This window comes from Ursus americanus, chromosome 10 (assembly GCF_024610735.1).
Source record: "Ursus americanus isolate L20-20 chromosome 10, mUrsAme1.1.p, whole genome shotgun sequence".
Lineage (NCBI taxonomy): Eukaryota > Metazoa > Chordata > Mammalia > Carnivora > Ursidae > Ursus > Ursus americanus.
The window spans coordinates 50,646,909-50,672,399 of record NC_142136.1 but is presented as its reverse complement, the minus strand read 5'-3'; the positions used below and the strand labels follow the sequence as shown (position 1 = coordinate 50,672,399).

The 25,491-nt window shown below is 36.4% G+C and overlaps 1 protein-coding gene across 1 annotated transcript in view; it reads left to right on the top strand.

Moving 5' to 3' along the window:
- The window catches only part of VWA8 (von Willebrand factor A domain containing 8), a 342,760-nt gene that overhangs the window by 24,233 nt on the left and 293,036 nt on the right, over window positions 1–25,491 (top strand). The window contains exons 3-4 of the mRNA XM_045810950.2: window positions 14,297–14,427; window positions 17,850–17,960. Coding sequence (XP_045666906.2) covers window positions 14,297–14,427; window positions 17,850–17,960 — 242 coding nt within the window. The remainder of the gene's footprint in view (window positions 1–14,296; window positions 14,428–17,849; window positions 17,961–25,491) is intronic.

Sequence of the window (25,491 nt, the reverse complement as noted above, 5' to 3'; positions counted from 1 at the left end):
CATCTTTTTAATGGAAGTGGTAGAAATCATGTTAGCCAACAGAGATGCTATAGGCTGGGAGTATTCTCAAGTGGAAGTCTAAAATTCAATTTAAAAACACGTGAAAGCAGTATTACCTCATGAAAGTAAAGTTTCTTAATTCATTGACTATATGAGATAATCTTATAGTCAGTTGTCAGCTTCTCATTTGAACAGTGTTGGACACAGCATTTAGCCCAGTGCCGGGCACATAACAGACAGAGGAGTTGGACTGTTCTTCAGGCTTTTTATTATCTAGGTCTTGTCTGTACCCCCTGCCTTAACCATTATAACTCCCACTTATCATTTTAGTCCCTAGTCTCTCCCCTGCAAGTGTTGAAGTGGGTAATTGAAGATTTTTGCCTTTTTGTATGAAAACTGCATCTCAAGGCTTAGATGAAATTGTCAGCTGTTGAAAAGGGGTTCCTTCATGTTTTTGTTCTTGAAGTTATACTATATTGTATCAAGCTGGTATTTCTTCCAGCATTTGACTTATGAGGTGATCTCCAGGGTAGCTGGTTTTCAATAGATGACTTTAAAGTCGACTTCAGAGTTAGAGTTATATTTTTGCTTCCTTACATAATCTTCTTATTGCAGTCCATGGACCAATTATATTGAGGTCATTTAAGGTTTACTGGACACACTGAGCTCATATCCAAGCAATTAGGGCCCACAAAGGTTTTCTGTAAGAATTACAACATTGTGCTTTAAAAGTGGTGATTTTTGGCATAAAGGCAACCATGTGAAAGATTTTTTGGGGAAGGGGGGTGTATGTAAATAATTTCAAGGGGTTTGAGAAATTCATCAACATGTAAATGACAGAATAACATGGAAAAACTGTCATCTTTGTGTCTGTGGATAATGTTGAACAATCATTGCAGCTACTTGTCAGTTTTAATGAGCGAGTGGCAAAGCTTACACAGAAGGCCTCCAGGAAGATCTTAGCTAAGATTCACTTAAAGAATAGAGTCAGAGCTCCAACAGCAGTCTGAGGAGCAAAGCCTCCAATCCTTTAAGATTTGCCTTATTTTCTGGGGCGCCTTGGTGGCTCAGTTGTTAAGCATCTGCCTTTGGCTCAGGGCCTGATCCCAGGGTCCTGGGATCGAGCCCCGCATTGAGCCCTGCATTGAGCCCTGCATTGAGCCCCGCATTGAGCCCTGCATCCCACATGGGCTCCCTGCTCAGCGGGAAGCCTGCTTCTTACTCTCCCACTCCCCCTGCTTGTGTTCCCTCTCTCGTTGGCTGTCTCTCTGTCAAATAAATAAATAAAATCTTAAAAAAAAAAAAAAGATTTGCCTTATTTTCAGTAGGGCACTCATTGCTATTCATTTCATGAGAATTTACTTGGAGAAAAGGACTTCATTTAAGATTTCTTTAGCTAGAATAGAACCCTCAAAGGGAAGAGTCCCATCAACTTTTAAAGCCCTATAAGATGGCCTGAAGTCTCCTCCAGAGTCCATAGCAATCTTTATTCAGTGCTAAATTTTCTTTAGTCCTCTTTCTCCCAGGCACCATTCTAAAGATAACTCAACATTTCTTGATGCATTTTGTTGCTTTTTATTTTCCGTTGCTGCTTTCTACAACTTTCATTGCAGATATACAATTTTTGAATTATGTAATGTATATGTAGTCTAATTTGGTTCTGTGTGGTAATTTAACCACTATTGATGACATTGTTTGAATGTGAAAATGAATTCAAGTAGTAAACCCCTAACTTAAGAGTCACATTTTAATGGATATCTAATACATATGATAGAGGATTAATACCCTTAATATACAAATATATCTCACAAATTGCTGAGAAACACCATATCATCCAGTAGAAAATAGGCAAAGGATTTAAATAGGCATGCCACAGGAGAGGGAATCCAAATGGGTATGTTCTGAACCTGCTTAATAGTTAGAGAGATACAAATTATACTATAAGATAGCAATTTTCATGCATCACCTGGGCCAAAATTAGAAAGGAATTTAGGGGCACCTGGATGGCTCAGTCGGTTGAGTGTGGGACTCTTGGTTTTGGCTCATGTCATGATCTTATGGGTTGTGGGATCAAGCCTCATGGTGGACTCCGCACTCAGCAGGGAGTCTGCTTGAAGTTTCTCTCCCTCTGCCCCTCCCCCTGCTCACGGATGCATGTGCGCATGCTCTCTCTCCCTGTCTCCCAAATAAATAAATACATCTAAAAAAACGAAAAGTATTACAATGTCCAGTACCTATAAGATTGCAGGGAAAAGTTGTTACCGTACATTGCTGGTAGGAGTATGAGTTGATATGTCTTCTTTGGAAAGTAATATGGTAGTAGTTATTAAAATAAAAAAACAAACCTTTTGATGTAGCAATTTCTTTGTCAAGTTACATTCATTAAGGAAAATATCAGTACATGAAGAATATTTGTACACAATATGTATTCCAACATTTTGTTGTTACTGATAGTGACAAAAACTAGAAGCAATGAGTGTATCAGTAGAGGAATGGTTGAATAAAATTATTGTTTACCCATGTTATGGACTTCTGCAGCTGCTAAAAAAGAATGTTAGATTTATATCTGTGGACCTTGAGGGCGTCCATGCCATATTGTTCAGCAAAAATTGCAGACTGAAAAAAAAAGTTGCAGACTTCAGGGTATATATAAAGTCTGATACTTTTTTTTTTTTTAAACAATTTAAAGACCTTTTGCGGGTATGTTATATGTCTTTCTGTATACAGAAAAAAGTATGGAAGGCTACACTCCAGGTTTTTAACTTTGAGTTTTTTTGAGGGCATTGGGTTAGGAGTGAGGCTGCGAATGGAAGGGGTCAAGAGAGATCATTTTTCTTTTTACATTTTTGGATTTTTTTTCTTTGTTTCAGTAAGCATGTATTGGATTATAACTTTAAAAATAGCTAATAAAACCCTCATGTTTAAGATGAAACTTACTAAAGAATATATCCATTATAACTGCTTTTTCTGTGACCTGAATCATAAAAATAAAGATTCATTTGACAGGACCTAAAAATTCTTGGTTCTTCTGAGATGTGTTCATAACTAAAGGTCATTCCTTTGGTTTCATTCTATGTTTTTAGTTGGTGTAGTCTTGTTATGAATTTGGCTAGCTACCCCAAGACCAACAAAGATATCTTCAGTGGTTTATCACAATGTAACAATATGTAATGGATGATGAGAACTTTACAAGAAGCTGAGTTGCAAATTGAATTTTGGGTGTTAAATTGTGATCAATCGGTCAAAATATTCTAATATATGTTACCTGTCATATTACTACTTTCCCTGTGTATCAGTTATTCTTTACTTCATTATGGCTATTATTACTTTGCAATGTGGTTTTTCAAAAGAACTATAACTTCGTGTTCCTATTACAAAAATAAAACGTGATGCATACAAAAAACTTGGGATACTGAAATACTGAAAAACAAAAAGATAAAACTGAAATCATTTATAAGTCTAATTATAAACACTGTTAAAATTTTAATGTGTTATTCTAATCTTTAAAAAATAATGTTACTAAGTATAATTTACATACAGTAAATTTCACATATTTCAATGTACAGTTTCATAAGTTTTTTTTTTCAGTTTCATGCGTTTTGACATATGTATGTAACCATGAAACATCATCAATCAAAATATTGATCAAATAAATTCCTTACCCCCAAAAGTGTACTTGTATCCCTTTATAATGTCCCCTGATTCCTTCATTTTCTGGGAATCACTGATCTGCTTTTTAGATATATTTGGATTTTCTAGAATTTTACATAAATGGAATCATATAATATACATTTATTTTTATCTGATTTCTATCACTTAGCATAATTATTTTGAGATTCTTTCATGTTGCATGTCTCAATAGTTCATTACTTTTCAGTGCTGAGTAATTACAGTTTGTTCATTCATTTGTTGATGGACATCGTTGTTACTATTTTGAGGCTCTTGAAATAAAACTACTCTGAACATTCAGTATAATTCTTTATATGGACATAATACTTTCTTTTTTCTTGTGTAAACACCTAGGAGTGGAATGGCTGTATCACATAGTAGATATTTAACTTTTCAGGAAACTGCCGTTCTGTTTTCCAAAGTAGTTGTGTCACTTTCCATTTCTACCAGCAGTGTGTAAGAGTTCCAGTTCCTCTGCGTTCTTGCTAGCTCTTGGTATGGTCAGTCTTTTTAATTTCAGCCATTCTAATGGGTATGTAGTGGTATGTCATAGTGATTTTGATTTGCATTTCCTAGTGACTAGTGATATTGAACATATGTTTATGTGCTTATTTGCCATCTGTATATCTTTGATAAAGTGTCTACTCACATCTTTTGCCCACTTTTTTATTAGGGTGTTTGCGTTCTTTTTGAGTTTTTAGATTTTTTTTTTTTTTTAGAATTTATTTATTTATTTGGCAGAGAGGGAGAGAGAGCGAGCAAGCAAGCACAAGCTACACAGGGAGAGGGAGAAGCAGGCTCCCCACTGAGTAGGGAGCCCAAACTGGGGCTGGATCCCATGGGATCATGACCTGAGCTGAAGGCAGATGCTTAATTGACTGAGCCACCCAGGTACCCAGTTTTGAGATTTCTTCATACATTCTGGATATAAGGAATTTACCAGATACAAGATTTGCAAATATTTTCTTTCAGTCTGTGACTTGTCTTTTAATTTTTTTAATTGTGTCTTTTGAAAAGCAGCCATTTTAAATTTTAGTGAAACCCAATTTATCAGTTTTTACTTTTATGGATTGTGGTTTTGGTGTCATACCTAAGAAATCTTTGTCTAACCAAAGGTCACAAAGATTTTTTCTTGTTTTTTCCTAGATGTCTTCACAATTGTATACATAGTTTATATTTAGGTTTATTATCCATGTTAAGTTAGTTTTTATATATGGTGTGAGTCAGAGGTCATTTTGTATAGGATATGGGTCAAAGTTTATGTTTTGCATATAGATATCTAATTGTTTCAGCACCGTTTGCTGAAAAGACTATCCTTTCTCTACTGAATTTCTTTTGTACCTTTGTCAGAAATCAGTGTCCATACATACTGTGAGTCTATTTCTAGACTGTTCCATTGATCTCTGTCTGTCTTGACACCAAAGTCTCACTATCTTGATTACTATGGTATTATAATAAATCTTGAAATCAGGCAAGGTTAGTCTTCCATCTTTGTTCTTTTACAAAGATGTTTTGACTATTCTGGGTCCTTTGCGTCTATATGATTTTAGAATCAGCTTGTCAGTTTCCACACACACACAAAAACAAAAACCTGCTGGGATTTTGATTGGGATTGCATTGAATCTATAGATTCAATATCTTAATAATATTGAGTTTTCTAACCCATAAACAATGGGTATCTCTTCATTCATTTATATCTTTAATTTCTCTCAGCAGTGTTTTGTTGCTGTTTTTTTTCTCTTTGAGAAAGAGGGGCAGGGTAGGGGGAGAGGCAGAAGAAGAGGGAAAGAGAGAATCCTAAGCAGGCTCCACGCACAGCACAGTGCCAGACTCAGGGCTCCATCCTGGACCCTGAGATCATGACCTGAGCCAAAATCAAGAGTTGGGTGCTTAAACAACTGAGCCACCCAGGCTCCCCTTCTGTTGTTTTCAGTGTACAGGTCTTGCATTCATTTTGTCAGTCATCATTCAAGTATTTCATATTTTCTGATGTTATTATAAATGGTATTTTTTAATTTCAACAAAGAAGTACAACTGATTTTTGTATATTGATCTTGTATCTTGGCACCTTGCTAAACTCACTTATTAATCCGAGAGCTTCTTTTGTGGATTTCATCACAGTTTCTGTATAAACAATCATGTTATATATAAATAAAGGTAATGCTGCTGCTTTTTAATGGGGTAGTGCTTTTTGTTTGTTTTTGGCCTCACTGTTTTTGCTAGTACCTCCAGTAAATGTTGAGTAGAAGTGGTGAGAGGAGAGAATATTGTTTTATTCCTGATCTTGGGGGAAAGCATTCTGCCTTTTACCCTGAAGTATGGTAGGTATAGGTTTTTCATATACGTTATCAAGTTGAGGAAGTTTTCTCCCCTTTGTGGATTGCTTAGAGATTTTAATCAGGAAGCAGGATTTTATTTTTTTCAAGTGTTTTTTCTGTGTTCTTTGACATGATAATGTGGTTTTTCTTTTTTTAGCTTGTTAACATATAACTGGCTTCAGTTTGAGAGAATTCTGTTTGGAATTTTTGCGTCTATATTTATGAAGAATATTGATGTTCAGCTTTCTTTTGGTCCTAGGTCCAGGTGCTATAACAGAGCATCATCATTTGGGTGACTTATAAAAAACCTGAAATATATTTCTCACAGTTCTAGGGGCTGGAAGTCTGGGATAAGGGCGTCATTATGATCGGGTTATGGTTGGGTTCTGGCAAGGCCCTCTCTCCTGGACTGTGAACCACTGACTTCTTGTATCCACACGTGGCAAAAAGAGTGGAGAGACAGAGCAAGCACCTGTGTCTTTTCTTGTAAGGGTTCTAATCCCATTCATGAGGGCTCCTAATCACCTTCCAAAGGCCCCACCTCCTAATACTATCATAATTGGGAGTTAGGATTTCAACATGTGAATTTTAGAGGAATGCATTCAGTCCATAGCACTTTCCTTTTGATGTCTTTGTCAAGGCTTTAGTATTCAGGCAGTGCTGGTCTCATAGAATGAATTGGGAAGTATTTCCCACTTTCCAGTTTTCTGAATGAATTTGTATAAAATTGGCATTTTTCCTTAAATGTTTGGTAGACTTCACCTTGAAGCTATCTTGGCCTGGAGTTTTCTTCTCTTCATGGGAAGGTTTTTAATTAATTCAGTTTCTTTGTTAGATATAGTTATTAATGTTCCCTTTTCTTGTATTAGCTAAGGAACAGCTGACCTTTGAGAGAGAGAGAGAGAAAGGGAATGTAGGTGGGTGGGTGGAGGGGAGAGAGAGAATCTCAAGCAGGCTCCACACTCAGTGTGGAGGTTGAAGTGGGGCTGGATCCTATGACTGCAAGATCATGACCTGAGTTGAAACCAGGAGTTGGACGCTTAACCAATTGAGCCACCAGGTGCCCCAAGAACAGCTGACTTTTTAAAGGAATTTGTCTCTCAAGGAATTTGTCTATTTTGTCCAAGTTATGGAATGTATTGGCATAAAAATTTTCACAATATTCGCTAATTCTCCTTTTAATACCTGAAGTATCTGTACTTCATGTCAACCCCTGTCTCGTATTCCTGACTTTGGTAATTTGTGTCTTCTCTCTTTCCTCATCAGTCTTTCCTGATTTGTCAACTGTATTGATTTTCCCAAAGAATGAGCTTTTGGTTTCATTAATTTTTAAAAATTATTGTGTTTGCCCTTTCATTGATTTAAGCTCTGCTCAGTATAAATTTCATTTCTTTGCGTTTCATTTGCTCTTCCTTTTCCAGTATCTTAAGGCAGAAGCTGAGGTCATTAATTTGAAATCCTTCCTTTTTCTCCATATAGACATTTAGTGCTATAAAATTTCCCCTCAGTATTGCTTTAGTGGCATGCCATAAGTTTTGATACATTGTATTTTCACTTACATTTAGTTCAGTGTGCTTGGCAATTTCCTTTTTGATTTCTTCTTTGACCCATGTGGTGCCATTTGGTTTCTAAATATTTGGAGATTTTCCAAAGATCTTTTTATTATTAATTTTCAGTTTAATTTAATTTTGGTCAGAGAATATGCTTTGTGTGAGTCATATCTTATAAATGTACCCAGTGTTTTTAAAAAATGACTGTATTTACATGCATCATTTAAGAAAATATTCTGTATGTACTATTTCGTGACCATTTTCACAAAGCATTATATTATAGAAATTTTTCTGTCTCAAGGATTTTCTAAAACTTGACTTAAAAAAGTAACTTAGTTATTTTTTTTGTAGAAATAATACATTTGTATGGTTCAGAAACCAAAACAATATAAAAAAGTGCACATTGAGAAGTCTTAGTTTCACCCCTGTTTCTGTTTACATTAATTGCCATGTTATTAGTTTCAGGGATATCTTTTCTGTATTTCTCTGTGCAAATACAAGAAAAACATGCACATATATACTCTTATTCTAACATCTCTACAGAAAAAATAAACAGCTTGACCCTTAATCATTGTATATGGATATGCTTCCATTTATTTAATGTATATTGATGGGTTTTTCCAGTTTTAAGAAAAATTGAATGGCTTCTCTATTCTGAGTACTGTGCTGGTCAATATTGTACTTCTCATTTAATTTTGATTTCAGCTGTATTGAATCAGACTCATCAGTCTACATTATACATGAGCGGCTTTATATAAACTGAGGCTTTGTATACACGCAGTGTTTTCCTTTGACACCTTCAGAGGACCTTACTGTATTCATTTTTGTGTTCTTGCCGCCAAGCCTATATAGTAGTTCCTTAACAAATGTAGCTGCGTGAATGATTTGATTTCTTAGTTCAGTTAGCCCATGTGGTAAATGATGTAGACTTCAGTTCTAAACATACTGTGTTTTTTTCCCCTGACATCCATTATATTCAAGTACAGAATGATATGTGATCAGTGACATTTTAGTAGATGAACATGTACTTGCAGTGAGATGAGTTGTGATTCTTTTGAAATCTCTCATTGTGATATGGTAAGAGTGACTGCAGGGCAGTGTGGCAGGCTTGGGTTCCGGTTCTTTCTGAACTATTTTCTAGGATGGCTACGGTGAGTACACTGCAATGCCATGAGGAAGTACCTAACATAAGCTCTGCCACTCAGGGATGTGGTAAATGTTGGGTTCCTTTCTCCTTTATTTCTTCAGGGTGGGCTCTAGGTCCGGAAGTTTATTTGAGTATAAACCCAGAAGCCCATTCGTTATCACTGAGTCCACACTGTGCAGCCTGTGTGTCTAGGACGCACACCAGGTAAAGGATTTTGCAGGTGAGGGTAAGGCTTTAATATTCTTCCATTCGTGGTTCTCACTGGCTGAGGGGTTTGACACGATGCTTTACCTGTAATCCTCATAATAGTCATACTTGATAAGTATTATTACTGCTCTTTTGAAAATAAGAAAACTTAAGCCCGGAAGATTCAGAATTCTTGTCCAAGGACACTGATAAAGGACAGGATGAGAAATCACAGCTAGGTCTGTTTGGCTTCAAAGGCTTTTTTTTTCCCTCCATTATATTATGTTGCCCCTTGGGATGCTTACAAAAACATCAGTAGTTTTAAAGGACTTACTATAATGAAATTAGAACTCTGTGTAATTTTCTGAAATTTTAATTTTAATCTTTACATGTATGACAAATTTAAGTCTGTGGAGGGAGAAAATTATAATTTGGATTCCTTTAATAGACTTATTTTAAAGCCCTTGAATATGCCTGGGCAAAAATAGTACACATTTTTTTTTTTTTTGAAACAAGTATTGGGTAGGGATTGAATAAGGAATGTAGCCCAACATGAACCAGATGTTTTATTTTTACATAGAGAAGGAAATGTTAGAATATAGGATCAAGCTCTCTGGTGTTATTGACATCAGTTTATCATTATGTGGACTCCTGGAAGGTAGCATCTTGTGCTTGAAAACACTGAAGTCAGGGTTTTCTCGTGCACGCAGGGCTGTGTTTATATGAGGCTATGCATGGCAGCTTGGCAGTTTGTTTTGCAGATGTTCGTAATGTACAGTCTTACATCTTGTTTCTATTTCTGGAATGCTTTTAAGTATGACTCATGTTTTCTTGAGGCCATCCTAAAAATACAGCTAGTTTCAAGCATTAATGTAAAATACACCACAGACGCCACATAGCAGTACATGATGCTTTCTCTCAGTAGTTTAATACAATTTTTTGACAAATTAAATATTTTCTTTGACAAAATAGACTAAACTATAATATGAATAAGTAAAAATGGGAGGGTTTTTTTTTTTTTTCCCAGAGAGACAGGTCCTCTCATGTCATAGTGTAAACAACAAAATGAATTGAATTTCAATAAAAGGAGTAAAACACGGTATCACTGTCATCCTCAAAAACCAAGAAATAGAATTAATGGCCAGAAAAGCAAGTCCATTAAATTCGATGGAGCCCCATGAGGTGCACACTTGTAGGAAAAATCTTGGATCTGAAGATAGAGCCTGTTAAAAAGATTTTGGAGGGGCAGTAGGACATACTGGCTAGAGTGCAATTGAACTCAAAAGCTTAGGTCTAAGCCCTGGTTCATGCATATAGCAACTGTGGACAAATGCTAGCCCCTCAAGAACTTTAATTTTCTATCGTGAAACATAGGTAATGAATATTTAAAGAATGCTTATATGGTATTTACCATTACCAGACACTGTTCTGAGTGCCAAATTTCATCCTCATAATAACCTTATAAATAAGTACATTTGTTATATCTGTTATACAGATGGAAAAACTAAGCACAGAGAATTGGAATAACTGATGACGTTTACATAGCTAGTAGACAGCAGAATTGGGATTTGAACAGCTTGGCCCCATTCTGTGTCCTGACACAGTATAGTCTGCTACCTCCTAGGGTTGTTGTGAGTTCTCAAAGAGATCCTGTATGAAAAGTCATTTGTATTTTTACCTGGCACATGAAAAGAATGCAATAAATTATTGCTATTATTATGACTGTTTATTGGAGAAGGAAAAATAAGGGAAAAGAAGAAGTCTTATTGAAGGTATAGCATAGACAACAAGGCCAGCTACAGGATTCAGAAGCTGCTTCTATGTATTAAGAAACTTATGTAGAATTGAAATGTGGTGATGAGAGCCTTAGAGATCCTGATATCTAGCAGATCAGTCTAAAGATAAAACTTCTTGGGGCGCCTGGGTGGCACAGCGGTTAAGCGTCTGCCTTCGGCTCAGGGCGTGATCCCAGCGTTATGGGATCGAGCCCCACATCAGGCTCTTCCGCTATGAGCCTGCTTCTTCCTCTCCCACTCCCCCTGCTTGTGTTCTCTCTCTCATTGGCTGTCTCTATCTCTGTCGAATAAATAAATAAAATCTTTAAATAAATAAATAAATAAATAAATAAATATAGAACTTCTTGACTACTGACTTGCCTCCCTAACTGTTTCATCTTTCAGAAGGTAGGGGAAACTAAGAGGAACTCTTCCTCTGGGCTTATTGTGACTAGATAGAAATAATTCATTAGAGGTATGCAAGCAACAGAAACCTGGAAAAAAAAGAAAAAAATCCAGACACAGTATTTCTCAACAAGGGTGCCACTGACATATTGGGCAGATGGGACTATCTTGGACATTGTATTTAGCATCACTAAATGTCAGTAATGTCCCAAATTATCCCTCATCCTCCAAAGCTTTGCAACAACTAAAAGTACCCCCAGACGTTTCCAGATGCCTTCTGGCCGGCATAGAGTGGTGGCAGTATTGCCCCTACTTGAGAACCACTGTTGAGTGGCAAGAGTAAAGAAAGGATTGCTGAGAATTGTCAGGTGTGCCTTCTGCCAGTGGTTCTCAACACATGAGGATCATGCTGAGTGGAAGGCACTCCTGTGAGCATACTCAGGATTATACTCAGTTCCCACTTTAAATAACTCTTTCTCTTCTACTCAAGAAAGTACATGGTATATAAACTGCTCTGTAATTAGAGATATAATTGATTCTTCACGAGTTTGCTAAAAAAAAATTAAATTATTCCTAAACCTCAGCACTTTATTGATACTGACAAGTTGTGAGGGGCAGCCCTCACATTTGATTAGGAACTGCTGCCTTTAACTTTAAAAAAAGTCTTGAAAATGTATATAGTTCCAAGGTCAAGGCATTCAAAATGGAATGGAACTATACAGAACTAAATGGAGACTATAATTATGAACAGTTACAAATAGTTATAAATAATAAACAGTGGGAGGAAGCCGAAGAGACCTACTTGGCTATACCTTCTAGAACTTTGGAAATGTCGTATTTTAAATAGGCAAGTCTGGGTAATGGAAGGTCAGGCACATTGCCAAAGCTAAATACAAAGGAGTGACACCAAACTGTAAGAACAGCGCAGAGAGGGCCTGTGGCCAAAGTAAGCTGAGATTTGTGAAAACATAAGGAAAAAGAAATCCCAAAAGTGTTTATGTTTTTAATTATGTATTTGATATTGGCGTAAGAAGAGGTAGCAGATCTGTGGGATAGGGAACATCGTTTGATTTTATGATAGAGAAATTAGAGCTTCTTAACTCTTACCTTGTGTCATCCTTACACAGCAAGCAGACTGACTCATCTTGAAGTACGAAAGAGTAAACTATATATCACAAAGATGGATTTACGGCCTAAAGTGGGAAAGAAAATAGTTTAAGTGGACATTTGATAGTTACAAATGAAGTTGAATCTCCAGTCTCAGGTGAATTGCTTCCATAACATCCTGAAACTCCTTGGTAGATTCTCAAAGGTAGATTCTATATAAATTACAGCAATGTGTTTCAATCTGTTTTCCATTATTGCTCATCTAAGGACATTTAGCCCCCATTGTCTTTCCCCAATCTCATGAAATGTTATATACCTCAGATATACTATATGTCTTTTACGTACAGTATCCCTTTAGTGGACAACAGACCATTGTAATATCTAAGAATTTTTTTCAACCCCTCTTCCAAGGACCAGTTTTTGCCCCCTTGGGGGTGATACGCTCCCTGTGCATGTTGTAGAGGACTCATAGAGGACAGGAGAGAAGCCAGGCACCTCCACTTAGGTGATGAGTCTCTGATTTTCAGACACAAAGGCACTTGGTTTGGGGAAATTAGAAGTTGCTTTAGTGTGATCCCAGTGACATGACAAACCAACCAGGCTGCCCCCCAAACCTTGTTCTTGATCATGTCACCATGATAAAGGAAATCAGCAATTTATCTTTATTTTTTCCAATGGTTAAGTGTTAGCTTTGTGGGTGGGGTGAGGATAGACTGGTAAAGTTGTGCTGTTGGGGTTGGTGGGGGAAGCACAGCTTTAGCTTTGGCAAGTGTTCTTAGTTTGATCTTTGCATTCTTTCATGACCTCACTGAGTGGTTAAATAAAGGGTAAAAAATATGGAATATATTCAGTACATATAAAGGACTCGTAGGAGATATGTATGTGTTTATGTGTAAAATGCAACACAATAATAAAGGAAACACTAACCCACATCAAATTTAGAAACTAGAATATTATCAAAAACCATTGAAACTCTCCATGAGAATCTCTCTGATTGCCCTGCCCCAGTATCCATTATCCTGAATTTATCATTCTCTTGCTTTTTTGCTTCTCAAGCACTGTTTGATTACATATGTATGGATTTCTCATGAATTCAATTTGCTAGTTTATTGAGAATTATCAAAATAGTATCATGAGATTTATTCTGTGACTTAATTTTTTTCACGGAATACTCTATCTTCTAAGAGTTTTAAACATATTATTGGAAGTAGTGTTAGTTCAGTTCTGTTTTTGTTGTTATGTAGTTTTCCTTTATGTGCATTTTATCCATTTCCAGTCTACAGTTGTATTTTTATTTTTTTAAGAATGAGTAAGTTTTCTTTTTCTTTGCTATATTCAGTTTTATTTTGAATAGCATTCTGTGAGTATTCCATCTGTCTCCTGATGTATAAGGGCAAGAGTGTTTCTTGGATACCTAGGAATGCACTTCCTAGGTCACTGGGTGATTTACAAATCCTTTATATAATAATAAATTAATTATATTAATTCAAACATTTATAAAATCCTTAGGCAGAAGATGAGCAGATTAATGGGTGATTTAATAGTAGACTTAGAAGGGCATTGGAATGAAGTAGTCTTTTATTCCCAAGGATTGGTGTAGAAGAATAAACTTAAATTCTGAAAATGTTAAGTCATTTAACCTTCTCACTGTGAAGTTTGGGAGATCTCACAACCTATTGCCAACTAAAGTTACAGTTTCCTTCAATTTTTCAAGACTGTGATAATCATTAATTGTCTGGGATGATTTGATCATGTCCCCTTTTTAGAGCAAAAGCATTGGACTATAAAATTGTGATAAAGTAATGATTCTAGTGCCTTAAATCACCCTTGAAAATCACTTTTATTTCTTTAGTGACACAGATGATCATTCAAGTGTTCTTAAAAGCTTTTAAATGTGGGACTGTGTGATTCCTTGTGAGATCCTAAACTTTATCATGTTTTAACATTGATAACAATGGTTTTATTGTAAAGCAGGGTGAGAATTCACCAGGTGTATGTATCAATGAATGTGTGTGTGTATACACATAGATAGATACGCTTTTTAAAATATAGTATACTAAATACATTGATTGCTTGGAGATTTATATTATAAGTAGTAGTCTGATTTGCATTTCGTTTTATCTTTTTTTCCCCTTGAAGTTTCAGACTCTGTGGCTCAGTCTGTAATTCAGCATCTAAGATGGATAATGCAGAAGGATCTTTTGGGACAAGATGTCTTTCTAATAGGACCTCCTGGGCCTCTTCGACGCTCTATTGCTATGCAGTACCTGGTGAGCAATCAATTCTTATGGATTTCTAAGGATCTTAACTTGGATTAGTTATGCTCTAAAATAAATTAAGAATTTACAAAAATATCAGGAGTATTCATTACTTGAAAAAATTTTCATGTTGATCCGTTTAATAAAGAGTTTGGAATAAGTATTTTGGGAAGCAAATGTACATTTATCTTTCATAGCTTTAGGAAATTTTTTGCTGCAACCAGAAAGTTCTCAACTTCTGGTAAAAAAAAGAAATGCACATTCAGGCAATGAGTGGCAGATAGGATCATAAACTCTGAGATGACAAAACAAAACTCAGTTTTATATTATTCAGGGAATATTCTTTTATCTCAGATCCACATTCTAAAAAGCTGAATAATTCTCTTGACTTTTTGATGTTATATGGTCTTTAAAGGGAGCCCATAGTTTGTAAATTATCTCTTATGTGTTACACGCTTTTTTCCCTTTAAATAGTTGAGAAAACAAGTTTATTAAATAGCTCACTGAAGCTTTATCCAGCTAGTAAATGATGGAGCTGGACTTCAGATCCTCTCTCTGACCTGTTATCCTCTTAAATGTTTGTAGTTCTCTGAGCACAGTGCGAAGTGAATTGAAATATTAAAATCTCAACACAGATTAAAAAAATTGTACAGGACTTTTTTCCTACTTTGCCAGCATTAATTGGCATTGTTCTATTGAGGGGAGAAGAATGCTATCAGATGAAGTTGTTCTGTCTGAAGATATTTTTTAGGATGAAGAGAAGAACTTTGTTTTTAGTTTCCTTGTGTTACTTGATATTAAAGAATTGATTTCTGTGCTATTGAAATATGCTTTGTGTACTCTTATTTCAGTGGTAGATTTATTTCGGTACTTCTAAAACCATGTAGGGTGAGGATGATAAAAATACGATGGACCAATCAGAACTTAACTCTTAGAACCCATACCTTTCATATCTTTTATTTGTTCCTAGAACCAGCTTGTGAGGTATAATGGGTCATTGTAGTATTATCCTCATTTTATTAATAAACAAGGCAAGGGGCACCTGGGTGGCTCAGTCCTTAAGTGTCTGCCTTTGGCTCAGGGCGTGATCCGGGCGTTCTGGGATTGAGCCCCCATCAGGCTCCTCCACTGGGAGCCTGCTTCTTTCTCTCCCACTCCCTCTGCCTGTGTTCCCTCTCTCGCTGGCTGTCTCTCTCTCTGTCAAATAAATAAATAAAATCTTTAAAAAACAAAACAAAACAAAAAATAAACAAGGCAAAAGTGGCTTGTCTAGAAATGCCGAGTCAGCTACCGAGAATCCACTCTACCTGGTTCATTTCAATGACCACACTATCTCACTTTGATTTCGTTTCTGGCAAGACTGTGAAGCTTGTTAGGAATGTGGAATGAGAAAGGCTGGGAGATTACAGGAGTCCTGTTGGTTCAAAAATGCAATCTAAGTCTGTCAGTGTGAAACCTGTATCTTAAAACCCCACAAACTTTAAATTATGCAACAGAGCTGAGGCAGCTTTAGGATGTGGAAATACACATAAGAAAACTTACTAGTCTAAGCCTCCTTGCAAACTCTGCATGTCGGTACTGTTGCCATTAGATACAAGATGCTATGCTCAGTAATATCCATAGTCTTTACAGGCAGAGGTTTTGGGGCAAGCCTACTGAACCAATGAGAAAGGAAGTAGAAATAATTTGATAGCTGTGTTTATTTTATATTTAATTGATATAGAAGGAGTTTTATAGATAGCTCCAAAAAAACTCAGCAGACCCCCGCTGCCTCCTCCCTCTGCTGCTCCCGGTGCTGTTGGTGAACTTGCTGCCACCCTCTCTGGGAAGCAGCAACTGGGGAGATTTCAGTGCTTGTCTGGCCTGAGGAAGAATCCCAGGAAGCCATCAAGACTGAGGATAATATTCTCGGTGTGGCAATTCAGAGTGTTACTCTGGTACAGTTTAACAATAAGAGGTATGTACGACTTTGTCAGCCAGTTTCGACAGGGTTTTTCATTGATCCCATTCATCCAATCGGTGAAACAGACATGATGGTACCTGCGATGTGTTCCAGAAGCAAGAAGGAGGTATCTGCTAACAAGAGAAGTTGCTGCTTTAGTCCAAAAGTGTACTTTCACAGGCAGTTCATTCTGATTTAGAAAAATATTGTTTGGTATCACCACATCTTCACCACTATATGTGTGTTTTCTCTATTTAAAATGTTTTCTTCTTTCCATACGTACTTAAATTTACGGGTGTATGGGAACAGGCATGTATTATAAAAACAAAATGAAAACGATACTATATTTTCATCAACATCACATGGAGATAAGGCAGAGGGAAAAAATCCTGTTGTATGGACATATCTTCTTCTTTTTTTTTTTTTTTTTTTTTAAAGATTTTATTTATTTGACAGAGAGACAGCCAGCGAGAGAGGGAACACAGCAGGGGGAGTGGGAGAGGAAAAAGCAGGCTCCCAGAGGAGGAGCCTGATGTGGGGCTCGATCCCAGAACGCTGGGATCACGCCCTGAGCCAAAGGCAGACGCTTAATGACTGCACCACCCAGGCACCCCCTGGACATAGTGTCTTTTACCATGAATGGCATGCTTATTCAATTTTCTTCTTTATACGGCAGTAAATTAATTTGTTCTTCCTGTTTAATAACAAGATATTGTATGCTTATTCAACTGGAGAGCATCAGTGTTTTTAATTCAATGTTGTAAAACCAAGGATAATGTTAAAAACTTTTTGTATATAATTGTCACATGCAGGGCAAAATGACGTTAGGGATGGATAAATTAAATGAATTCTGGATGGTTTCCCCTTCAAACCAAAAGTGTTTGTTTTCTGTGAAAGAATTCTTTTTTCCCTCTCCTCCTTCCCTTCCTCCTTTCATCCTTCTTGTCCTTCCTGAATAGCTGTGTTTGTTTTCCTTCCCCCTTCTGTTGACCTTCTTATAGGTATTTACCTTATTTTCACACTGGGTAAAGTGTGAACCCAGTATATCACATACAGTTGGTCAACACTGGCTAATGGACTAAATTAATTTAGATGCCCTTTAAAAAAAAGGTGAACATTACTTACTGAAATGACTATCATTTGTGAAAAAACTAAGTCAGCAAGTTATCACTCATGATATTTGAAAAGAATTCTATAAAAGATAGTACGATTTAGAAGATCTGAGTATGACTGTTGCTTAAGAAGTAAATAATTATTAAGTCATAAACTATTGGATGCAGCAAAAGTAGAGCTCTGAGGAGAGATACAGGCATGTTTTAATTAATGCTCAATGTTTTGCATTTTTCTCAAAGCTAACACTCAGAAGATTTTAATTCAGAATTACATTTAAAATGCTCTTCTCTAGGGCAGTGACATTGTCGGATAACTGGCTCCAAAACGTATGTTGGGAATTTGATTTAATTTTGGAACCATTTCATTCTCTGCACTCCAGGAGCTGACCAAGCGGGAAGTTGAGTACATTGCCCTATCGAGGGACACCACTGAAACCGATCTCAAACAACGTCGAGAGATCCGAGCAGGCACAGCTTTTTACGTTGATCAGGCAAGTTCTTATCACACTCCAACACAGTACTGTTTAGTCCAGGTCTATGCAAAATTGATTTTTAAAGTAGAAAGAGATAGCTCATGTGATAGCAGTAGATAATGTACTGTGCTTTCTCTAGACAGATTTAATTTAGATTTTTGGTTTTCCTGTTCTTGGAAATGCCTTTTTAGTTTAGCACGAAATAAAACACTGTAGATGAAATTAGTGGTTCTAAAATGTTATCTGAAGATCAATATGCTGATTTCTTAATATTTAATTGCTTCCTAGTAGTTGCACATAGAAATTTGAATTTTTAAAAAGCAATTAAGGAGATTTCAATGCAGGAAATTCCCTAGCACATTTAGAAAAGTATTCTCGATCTAAAAGTCAGGTAGGTAAAGGTATATTAAACATAGTGAAATTAAATATATACTTCCAGTAACTACAGCTTTTTGGGGGGCAGGGGGAGGTTCTTAGGTGCAGATTACGAACTAAGATAATATTTTATCAATATTATAATGAAGCTTGTTGAACATTTCTTCAAACGTGGTTTAAAATATTAAAGGGCAGAGATCTTATATCAGCAACTCATAGAGGAAAGATTTCAAATGTCTAAGAAATTCATGATAAGATGCTTTGCTTTCTCGTTTACAAAAATAAAAATTAAAACATGAATGAGCTGTTGTTTTTCTTTCACCTCTTGTATTAGCGAAGATTAAAGAATCTGCTAATGTCCATTGTTGATGGGGAAGAAGGGATGAAGAAATAGCATTGCTGATGTAATTTTGAAAGAAAATTTGGCAATATCTAGCAAAAGAAATTAAATATATTTGGACTCAGCAGTTATGTTTCTGGCAATTTTTCTTCCAAATGCTATTCATGTAAAGGATGCAACAGTATTTATTGGAGCATTGTTTGCTATCATATAAAACTGTAAGTGAAAACTGTAATTATATTTAGGAGGGGTGCCTGGGTGGCTCAGTCAGTTAAGCGTCTGACTCTTGATTTCAGCTCAGTTCATGATCTCAGGGTTGTGAGATCAAGTCCTGCATCGGACTCCTTGCTGGAGTTTGCTTGAGATTCTGTCTCTCCCTCTGCCTTTACCCCTTCCCCCATCTCTGTCTTTCTGTCTCTCTCTCCCTCTCTTAAAAAAAAAAAAAAAATTAGGAAACTGGTTAAACTAGTTAAATAAATAACAGTAAGTAGAATTCTCTATAGCCATTAAAAAGAATGTAGTAATAGGAAAGAAGTCCAGGATAAAGCATAAAAATGACATTGCAAGACAGCATATGTAATATGATCCTATTTGTGGTAAAAAGAAATATGTAAATGTTTGTGTATATGTTGGAAATTTCCAGAAGGATATACAAGAATCAGTTAACAGAGCTTACCTCTGTGGAAATGTGACCCGGCATCTGGGATGGGGCGAGGAAGGAATTTTCATAGTCCTCTAAATTTGAAGCTTCCTCATGAGCACACTATTACTTTATAATTAAAAGAGTATACATTTAACCCTTGAACAATGAGTGGGTTAGGGTTGCTGACCCCTGAGCAATCAAAAATCAGCATATAAATTTTGGCTCCCCTAAAACTTAACTACCAATAGCCTACTGTTGACTGGAAACCTTACCAATAACAAACAGTCAATTAATGTATTTTGTGTATTATATGTATTATATACTGTATTCTTACAATAAACTAAGAGCATCACAAAGAAAACACATTTATAGTACTAAACTATATTGAAAAAAATCTGTAGATAAGTGGACCCATCCAGCTCAAATGTGTTATTCAAGGGTCAAGTTATTTTAAGTGTAAAAAACCACTGAAAGATTTTTGGAGCCCAGGATATTCACATTGTCTTATAGATTACTTATTAGTTACAAAAGGAAAAATATACTTAAGATGGGGAGATTTGGTCGTCACCGCCTTGAAGGGTGGTGATCACACTTAGCATCATGGAGTGAGAAAATCTGAGACGTTCACATTTCCAATTAAAAAGTAATCCTTTGTGGATGAAGCCCAGAAGTATATTTTAAAGAAATCTGTTTTATTCACGTAATGCCAAGGTTCACTTTATACGTTATTTCCAATTACACGTGGAGAAATATACCTTTGTTACAACGCCTGCTTCTTTTCTGAATCTAGTGAGGCCAAGAGTAAGGAGCTGGGGAGGGAGCATAGAAAACTGAGACTACAGGCTAAGTAGTGGAGAGGAGATGGGAACAGATAGATAGATAGATTGATTGATTCATTTATGTATTTAAAAGATTTTATTTATTTATTTCGGAGAGAGAGAGACCATAAGCAGGGGGAGAGGAAGAGGGAGAAGCAGGCTCCTGGCTGAGCAGGGAGCCCAGTGCAGGGACCCTGGGCTCATGACCTGAGCCAAGGGTAGACACTTAACTGACTGAGCCACCCAGGAGCTCAGGTGGAAACAGATTTAATGACACCGAAAGAACTGGCTGTTTGGTAGAGTGTGGATTTAAAAACATATTTTTTGAATGAATTTTATATCTGGATTCTTGTTGCAATGCAAATAGTGTGGAAGAGAAAGTGGACTTTTACATGTTTATTATTTTAAAGGCGCCTGAATACTTTGTATTTCTTGAAACATAAAGTTATTTAGATAATACTGTGTAATATTATACTCTCCCTGCCATTCTAAAAAGCATATTTTTGGATGATACTTATTTTATAGTTTATAAAATATTTAAAGTGCTATTATAAATGTATGGTAATATCTTATACTTTATGTTTTCTTGGCAAATCCTGCTTGTTATGATGAACATCTGTTATTTGGGATGTAATGCACAGACACCTTTGGAGCCTGTGATTGTGGCATAGGAACGTTGGTCCTTTTCCTAAGTTACTTCAGATTATTTGTTGAGATTGTATCTGATTTTCATATTTTTTCTTCTGTCTCTTAATATTCTTTGTTATTTGTTCATCATCAGATAATAACAGTTCCTTGCTTACACCCATGCAATCCTATCACACCCAGAATAAAATCCAAACCCTTTAATATGGCCTACAATACTCTACAGGACCTAATCTTGTCTACCTCAGCTCCTTTCCCTCTTTCCCTTGCTTTCTAGGCTCCTGCTACGTGGCCTTGTTCTCTTAAAAATAGATCAAATGCTTTCCAGCCTCAGAGCCTTTGTGTTTAATATTTCCTCTGCCTGGTATGATCTTCTCCCAGATCTGTATATTCCTGCCTCCTCATCATTCAGATTATAAATTCTCAGAACATTTTAGTAATCACTGATGATGCCCACCCCCTTCCACATATACAGTGCTATCATATTACACAATGTAATCTTCAGAGTACCTATCAGTATCTGAATTTACCTAATTATTTCTGTGTTTCCGTATTTAATTCTGCATTCCCTACCAGAATATAACTTTCTTATTTATCTTTGGCACCTAAAAACTGTCTGGAGGATAATTGGCACTTATATTTGATGATAGATTTCTCCTTTGGATAATCAGTCTTGTTAAAATTTTAAGTTAACTAAGAATAAATAGGTTCTGATTAAGACCAGGGGGCACTCCAATGGAAAAGGTATTTATCTTTTTGACATCTGTTTTGAGTCATCAGAGTGAATAGTTCCCATCTGAATTCTAGATAGATGAAGTTGCCAATTGATTACCAGCTTGTCATATGTTTGTTAGACCAAAAGGTCTTTATTTTCTTTGGAAATTTATTTTATTTGTTTAATATTCTTAACCATAATAACAGAACAATAAGAATAATAAATATTCTTAATTTGATGTCTGGGATCAAAGGAGAGGCAGTAACTTCATTCACCAGTAGGTGATGGCTCTAATCTAGGTGGGCCAACATAGGTGAAAAAATGCCTATGGCCATCTGGTGGGTGCTGGGAGAGAAAGTTCGGATTATTCATTGTCCCTGATGCATACACATGTGACCGATGTTCAGGTAATTACTAATTGACTTTTCAGTTGGAAACCTTGGCAAAACCCCCACTTCCGGGGGTGCCTGGGTGGCTCAGTCGTTAAGCGTCTGCCTTCAGCTCAGGGCGTGATCCCAGGATTCTGGGATTGAGCCCCGCATCAGGCTCCCTGCTCCGCTGGGAGCGCTGGGAGCCTGCTTCTTCCTCTCCCACTCCCCCTGCTTGTGTTCCCTCTCTCACTGACTGTCTCTCTCTCTCTCTCAAATAAATAAATAAAATCTTAAAAAAACAACAACAACCCAATTCCTAGTTGAGGGACATGACTATCAACCTCTTCACCTATTTTCACGCAAAGTTGAGGATGATTGATGAGGGATTAAACTGAACTGCTACTCCTGAAGGTTAGAATTAGGTTAGTAATTCTACAGTAGGGAATTTGTACTTTCTTTCAAAATAATTTTTATTTTTTCTGATTAATAATATTATAAATGCTTTTTATAGTTATGTGTGTATTAATATCATACATGCTTTTTTTTTTTTTAAGATTTTATTTATTTATTTGATAGAAAGACAGCCAGTGAGAAAGGGAACACAAGCAGGGGGAGTGGGAGAGGAAGAAGCAGGCTCCCAGTGGAGGAGCCTGATGTGGGGCTCGATCCCAGGACCCTGGGATCACACCCTGAGCTGAAGGCAGACACTTAACAATTGAGCCACCCAGGCGCCCCCTATCATAAATGCTTTTTATAGATATACATACTATGTATAGAGAGAATTTCTTATGTGTTTATCAAAATGATTGCTATGTGTCAGGCACTGCCTAGGTGCAGTGAGCAAAAGAAACAAATTCTCGTCATCGTAGAGCTTTTTAAAAAATATTTTGTTTATTCATTTTTAGAGCACACACACGCACACTTGAGCGGGGACATAGCGGTGGGGGGAGGAGCAGAGGAAGAGGGAGAGAGAGAATCTTAAGGAGGCTCCATGCTCAGCAGGGAGCCTGAGCCTGGTATGGGGCTCAATCTCACAACCCTGAGATCCTGACTTGAGCCGAAACCAGGAGTCCTTCGCTTAACTGACTGAGCCATCTAGGCACCCCATAGAGCTTATGTTTTAATGGGGGAAACAAAACCATAGTAAAGAACTATAGTATAATAAAGTAAACGCTAACGGGCATCAGGAAGAATATACGAATTACCTTTATCTTCCCCTTCAAGACGGACAGTGTAAATATTTTCTATTATACCTATATGCATATCTACTTAGTCATGTACAATAATTTTTGCAAAAATTGTATACCATGTTTATAAAGTTTTATAGTCTGCTTTTTAAAAAACCTGATATTTTATCAGGAGTATCTTCCTATGACACTAGATATTCCTCAAAAATATAATTTTTAGTGTCCATACAATACTTCGTCAAATAGATGTGCTATTATTTATTTTAACATTCCCATTTTATCCACATTCCCATGTTGTTGGTAATTTAGGTTCTTTCTACGTTTTCACTATTATAAATAAGGCTTTGGTAAATATTGTACTTATATTGTGTAATCTCTGAGTATTTTGTACATTTGAATGTTAGAAGTATAACCACTCATCAAAAGTTCTAGGCATTTTCAAGAATAATTCAAGAATAATATATATTGTCAAATTGCTTTTCGGAAACGGTGTTCCAACTCACACTTTCATCAGTACGCTATGCATGATTACCTCATGGATTCTTGTCAGCACTGGGTATTTCTTTGTATGTACTTTGCCAAATTAATAGGCTTTAATTTGCATTAAAAAATTACTAAGCAGGCTGAATCTTTTTAATATGTTTATTGGCTGTTGCTCCTTTAAGATGTCAATGAATTGAGTGGATGTGGAAAAGGAGAAGGGTACTGATGAAGTAATTTATAGTCCGTTAAGAAAATGTTGAAATTTACACTATGCTTGTATATGTATTTGCCAAAACTTATCCACTTGTTCATGTAAAGGTAATGTAAGTATTTTTTATACAATTACCTTGCTAAGCGGATTACAGATTAAGCTTTTAAAAAAGAATTGGTTAAAGAAGAGAAATAAGAAAACTTATATGATTGGTATTTTGACATCCATGGAGACATAAGGAGACTAAAAGATATTTTGCTACCACATTACCTTTCATTTGCTTCAGAAGATAAAATAGGGGTGCCTGGGTGGCACAGCGGTTAAGCGTCTGCCTTCGGCTCAGGGCGTGATCCCGGCGTTCTGGGATCGAGCCCCACATTAGGCTCCTCCGCTGTGAGCCTGCTTCTTCCTCTCCCACTCCCCCTGCTTGTGTTCCCTCTCTCACTGGCTGTCTCTATCTCTGTCGAATAAATAAATAAAATCTTTAAAAACAAACAAAAAAAGAAGATGAAATAACCTGAAAAAAATCTAAATCATTGTTATTCTAACCCTTTACAATTCTATAATGTACTTTTTCCTCCTTACCTTACTTGTTGACATTCTTTTTATTAATTATTTATTGCCGTGTGACTCCAGAGAGGTTAGTGGAAGACTTTAAATCAATAGAAAATTGCCTACATTAATCAAGTATGAACCAATATAAATTAACTAAAGCACAAATGAATTACATTTCAGCTTTAATGTCTTCCTGAAAGGACACACTGAAGACAATTTGGGGAATAGAAAGAGAGGATGGGGAAGTTAAATGACTTTCTTTAACTTTTCCTAAGCCAGGAACTCTTTTCAGGTCAGAATCTTGTTAATTTGTTTGACAGAACACCGTGCAGTTCCATAATGTATGATAGACATATTTAATGTTAAGCATAAAAATGCACTTTAAATAATTACATAGTATTTTAATGTCTTCTCTTCTGGTTGGGATTATTCCTTTTTTTTTTTTGGATTTTATTTATTTATTTGAGAAAGAGAGAAAGAGTGCACACAAGGGGGGTCGCGGGAGGGCAGAGGGAGAGGAAGAAGCAGACTCCCTGCTGAGCAGGGAACCTGAGGCTGGCTGGTTGTCAGGATTCTGAGATTATGACCTGAGCCAAAGGCTGACTGCTTAATCCACTGAGCTACCCAGTCACTCCTGTTTGGAATTCTTCTTCTTCTTCCCTTTTTTTTTTTTTTTTTTAAGATTTTATTTATTTATTTGACAGAGAGACAGCGAGAGAGGGAACACAAGCAGAGGGAGTGGGAGAGGGAGAAGCAGGCTTCCCGCTGAGCAGGGAGCCCTACTAGAGGCTGGATCCCAGAACGCTGGGATCATGACCTGAGCGGAAGGCAGATGCTTAACAACTGAGCCACCCAGGCACCCCGTTTGGAATTATTCTTGATTCTCTCTTATTAATAGAAAAAAATAAGGGTTAACCTTTTTTTAATGCACTGCTTAAATATTATAGGTCATCAAAAGTAACTCCTAATAAATTGAATAACAGTGCTATTGATTAGAAAATAAGATTTCTATTTTGTTAAAATGCGTTTTACTTATTTTAGCAAATAGGGAAAAACATTTACTTGTAAACTTAATCCTACTTTTGGATGCTGAAGCTACTTTCAGTGTAACCACTGTTAAAATTAAAAAGTTGTATTTCAGAAGTTCATTGATTAAGTATTTGGAATTTGGAAAGCATGACCTGTAGAAACAAGGCTGTTAAGAGT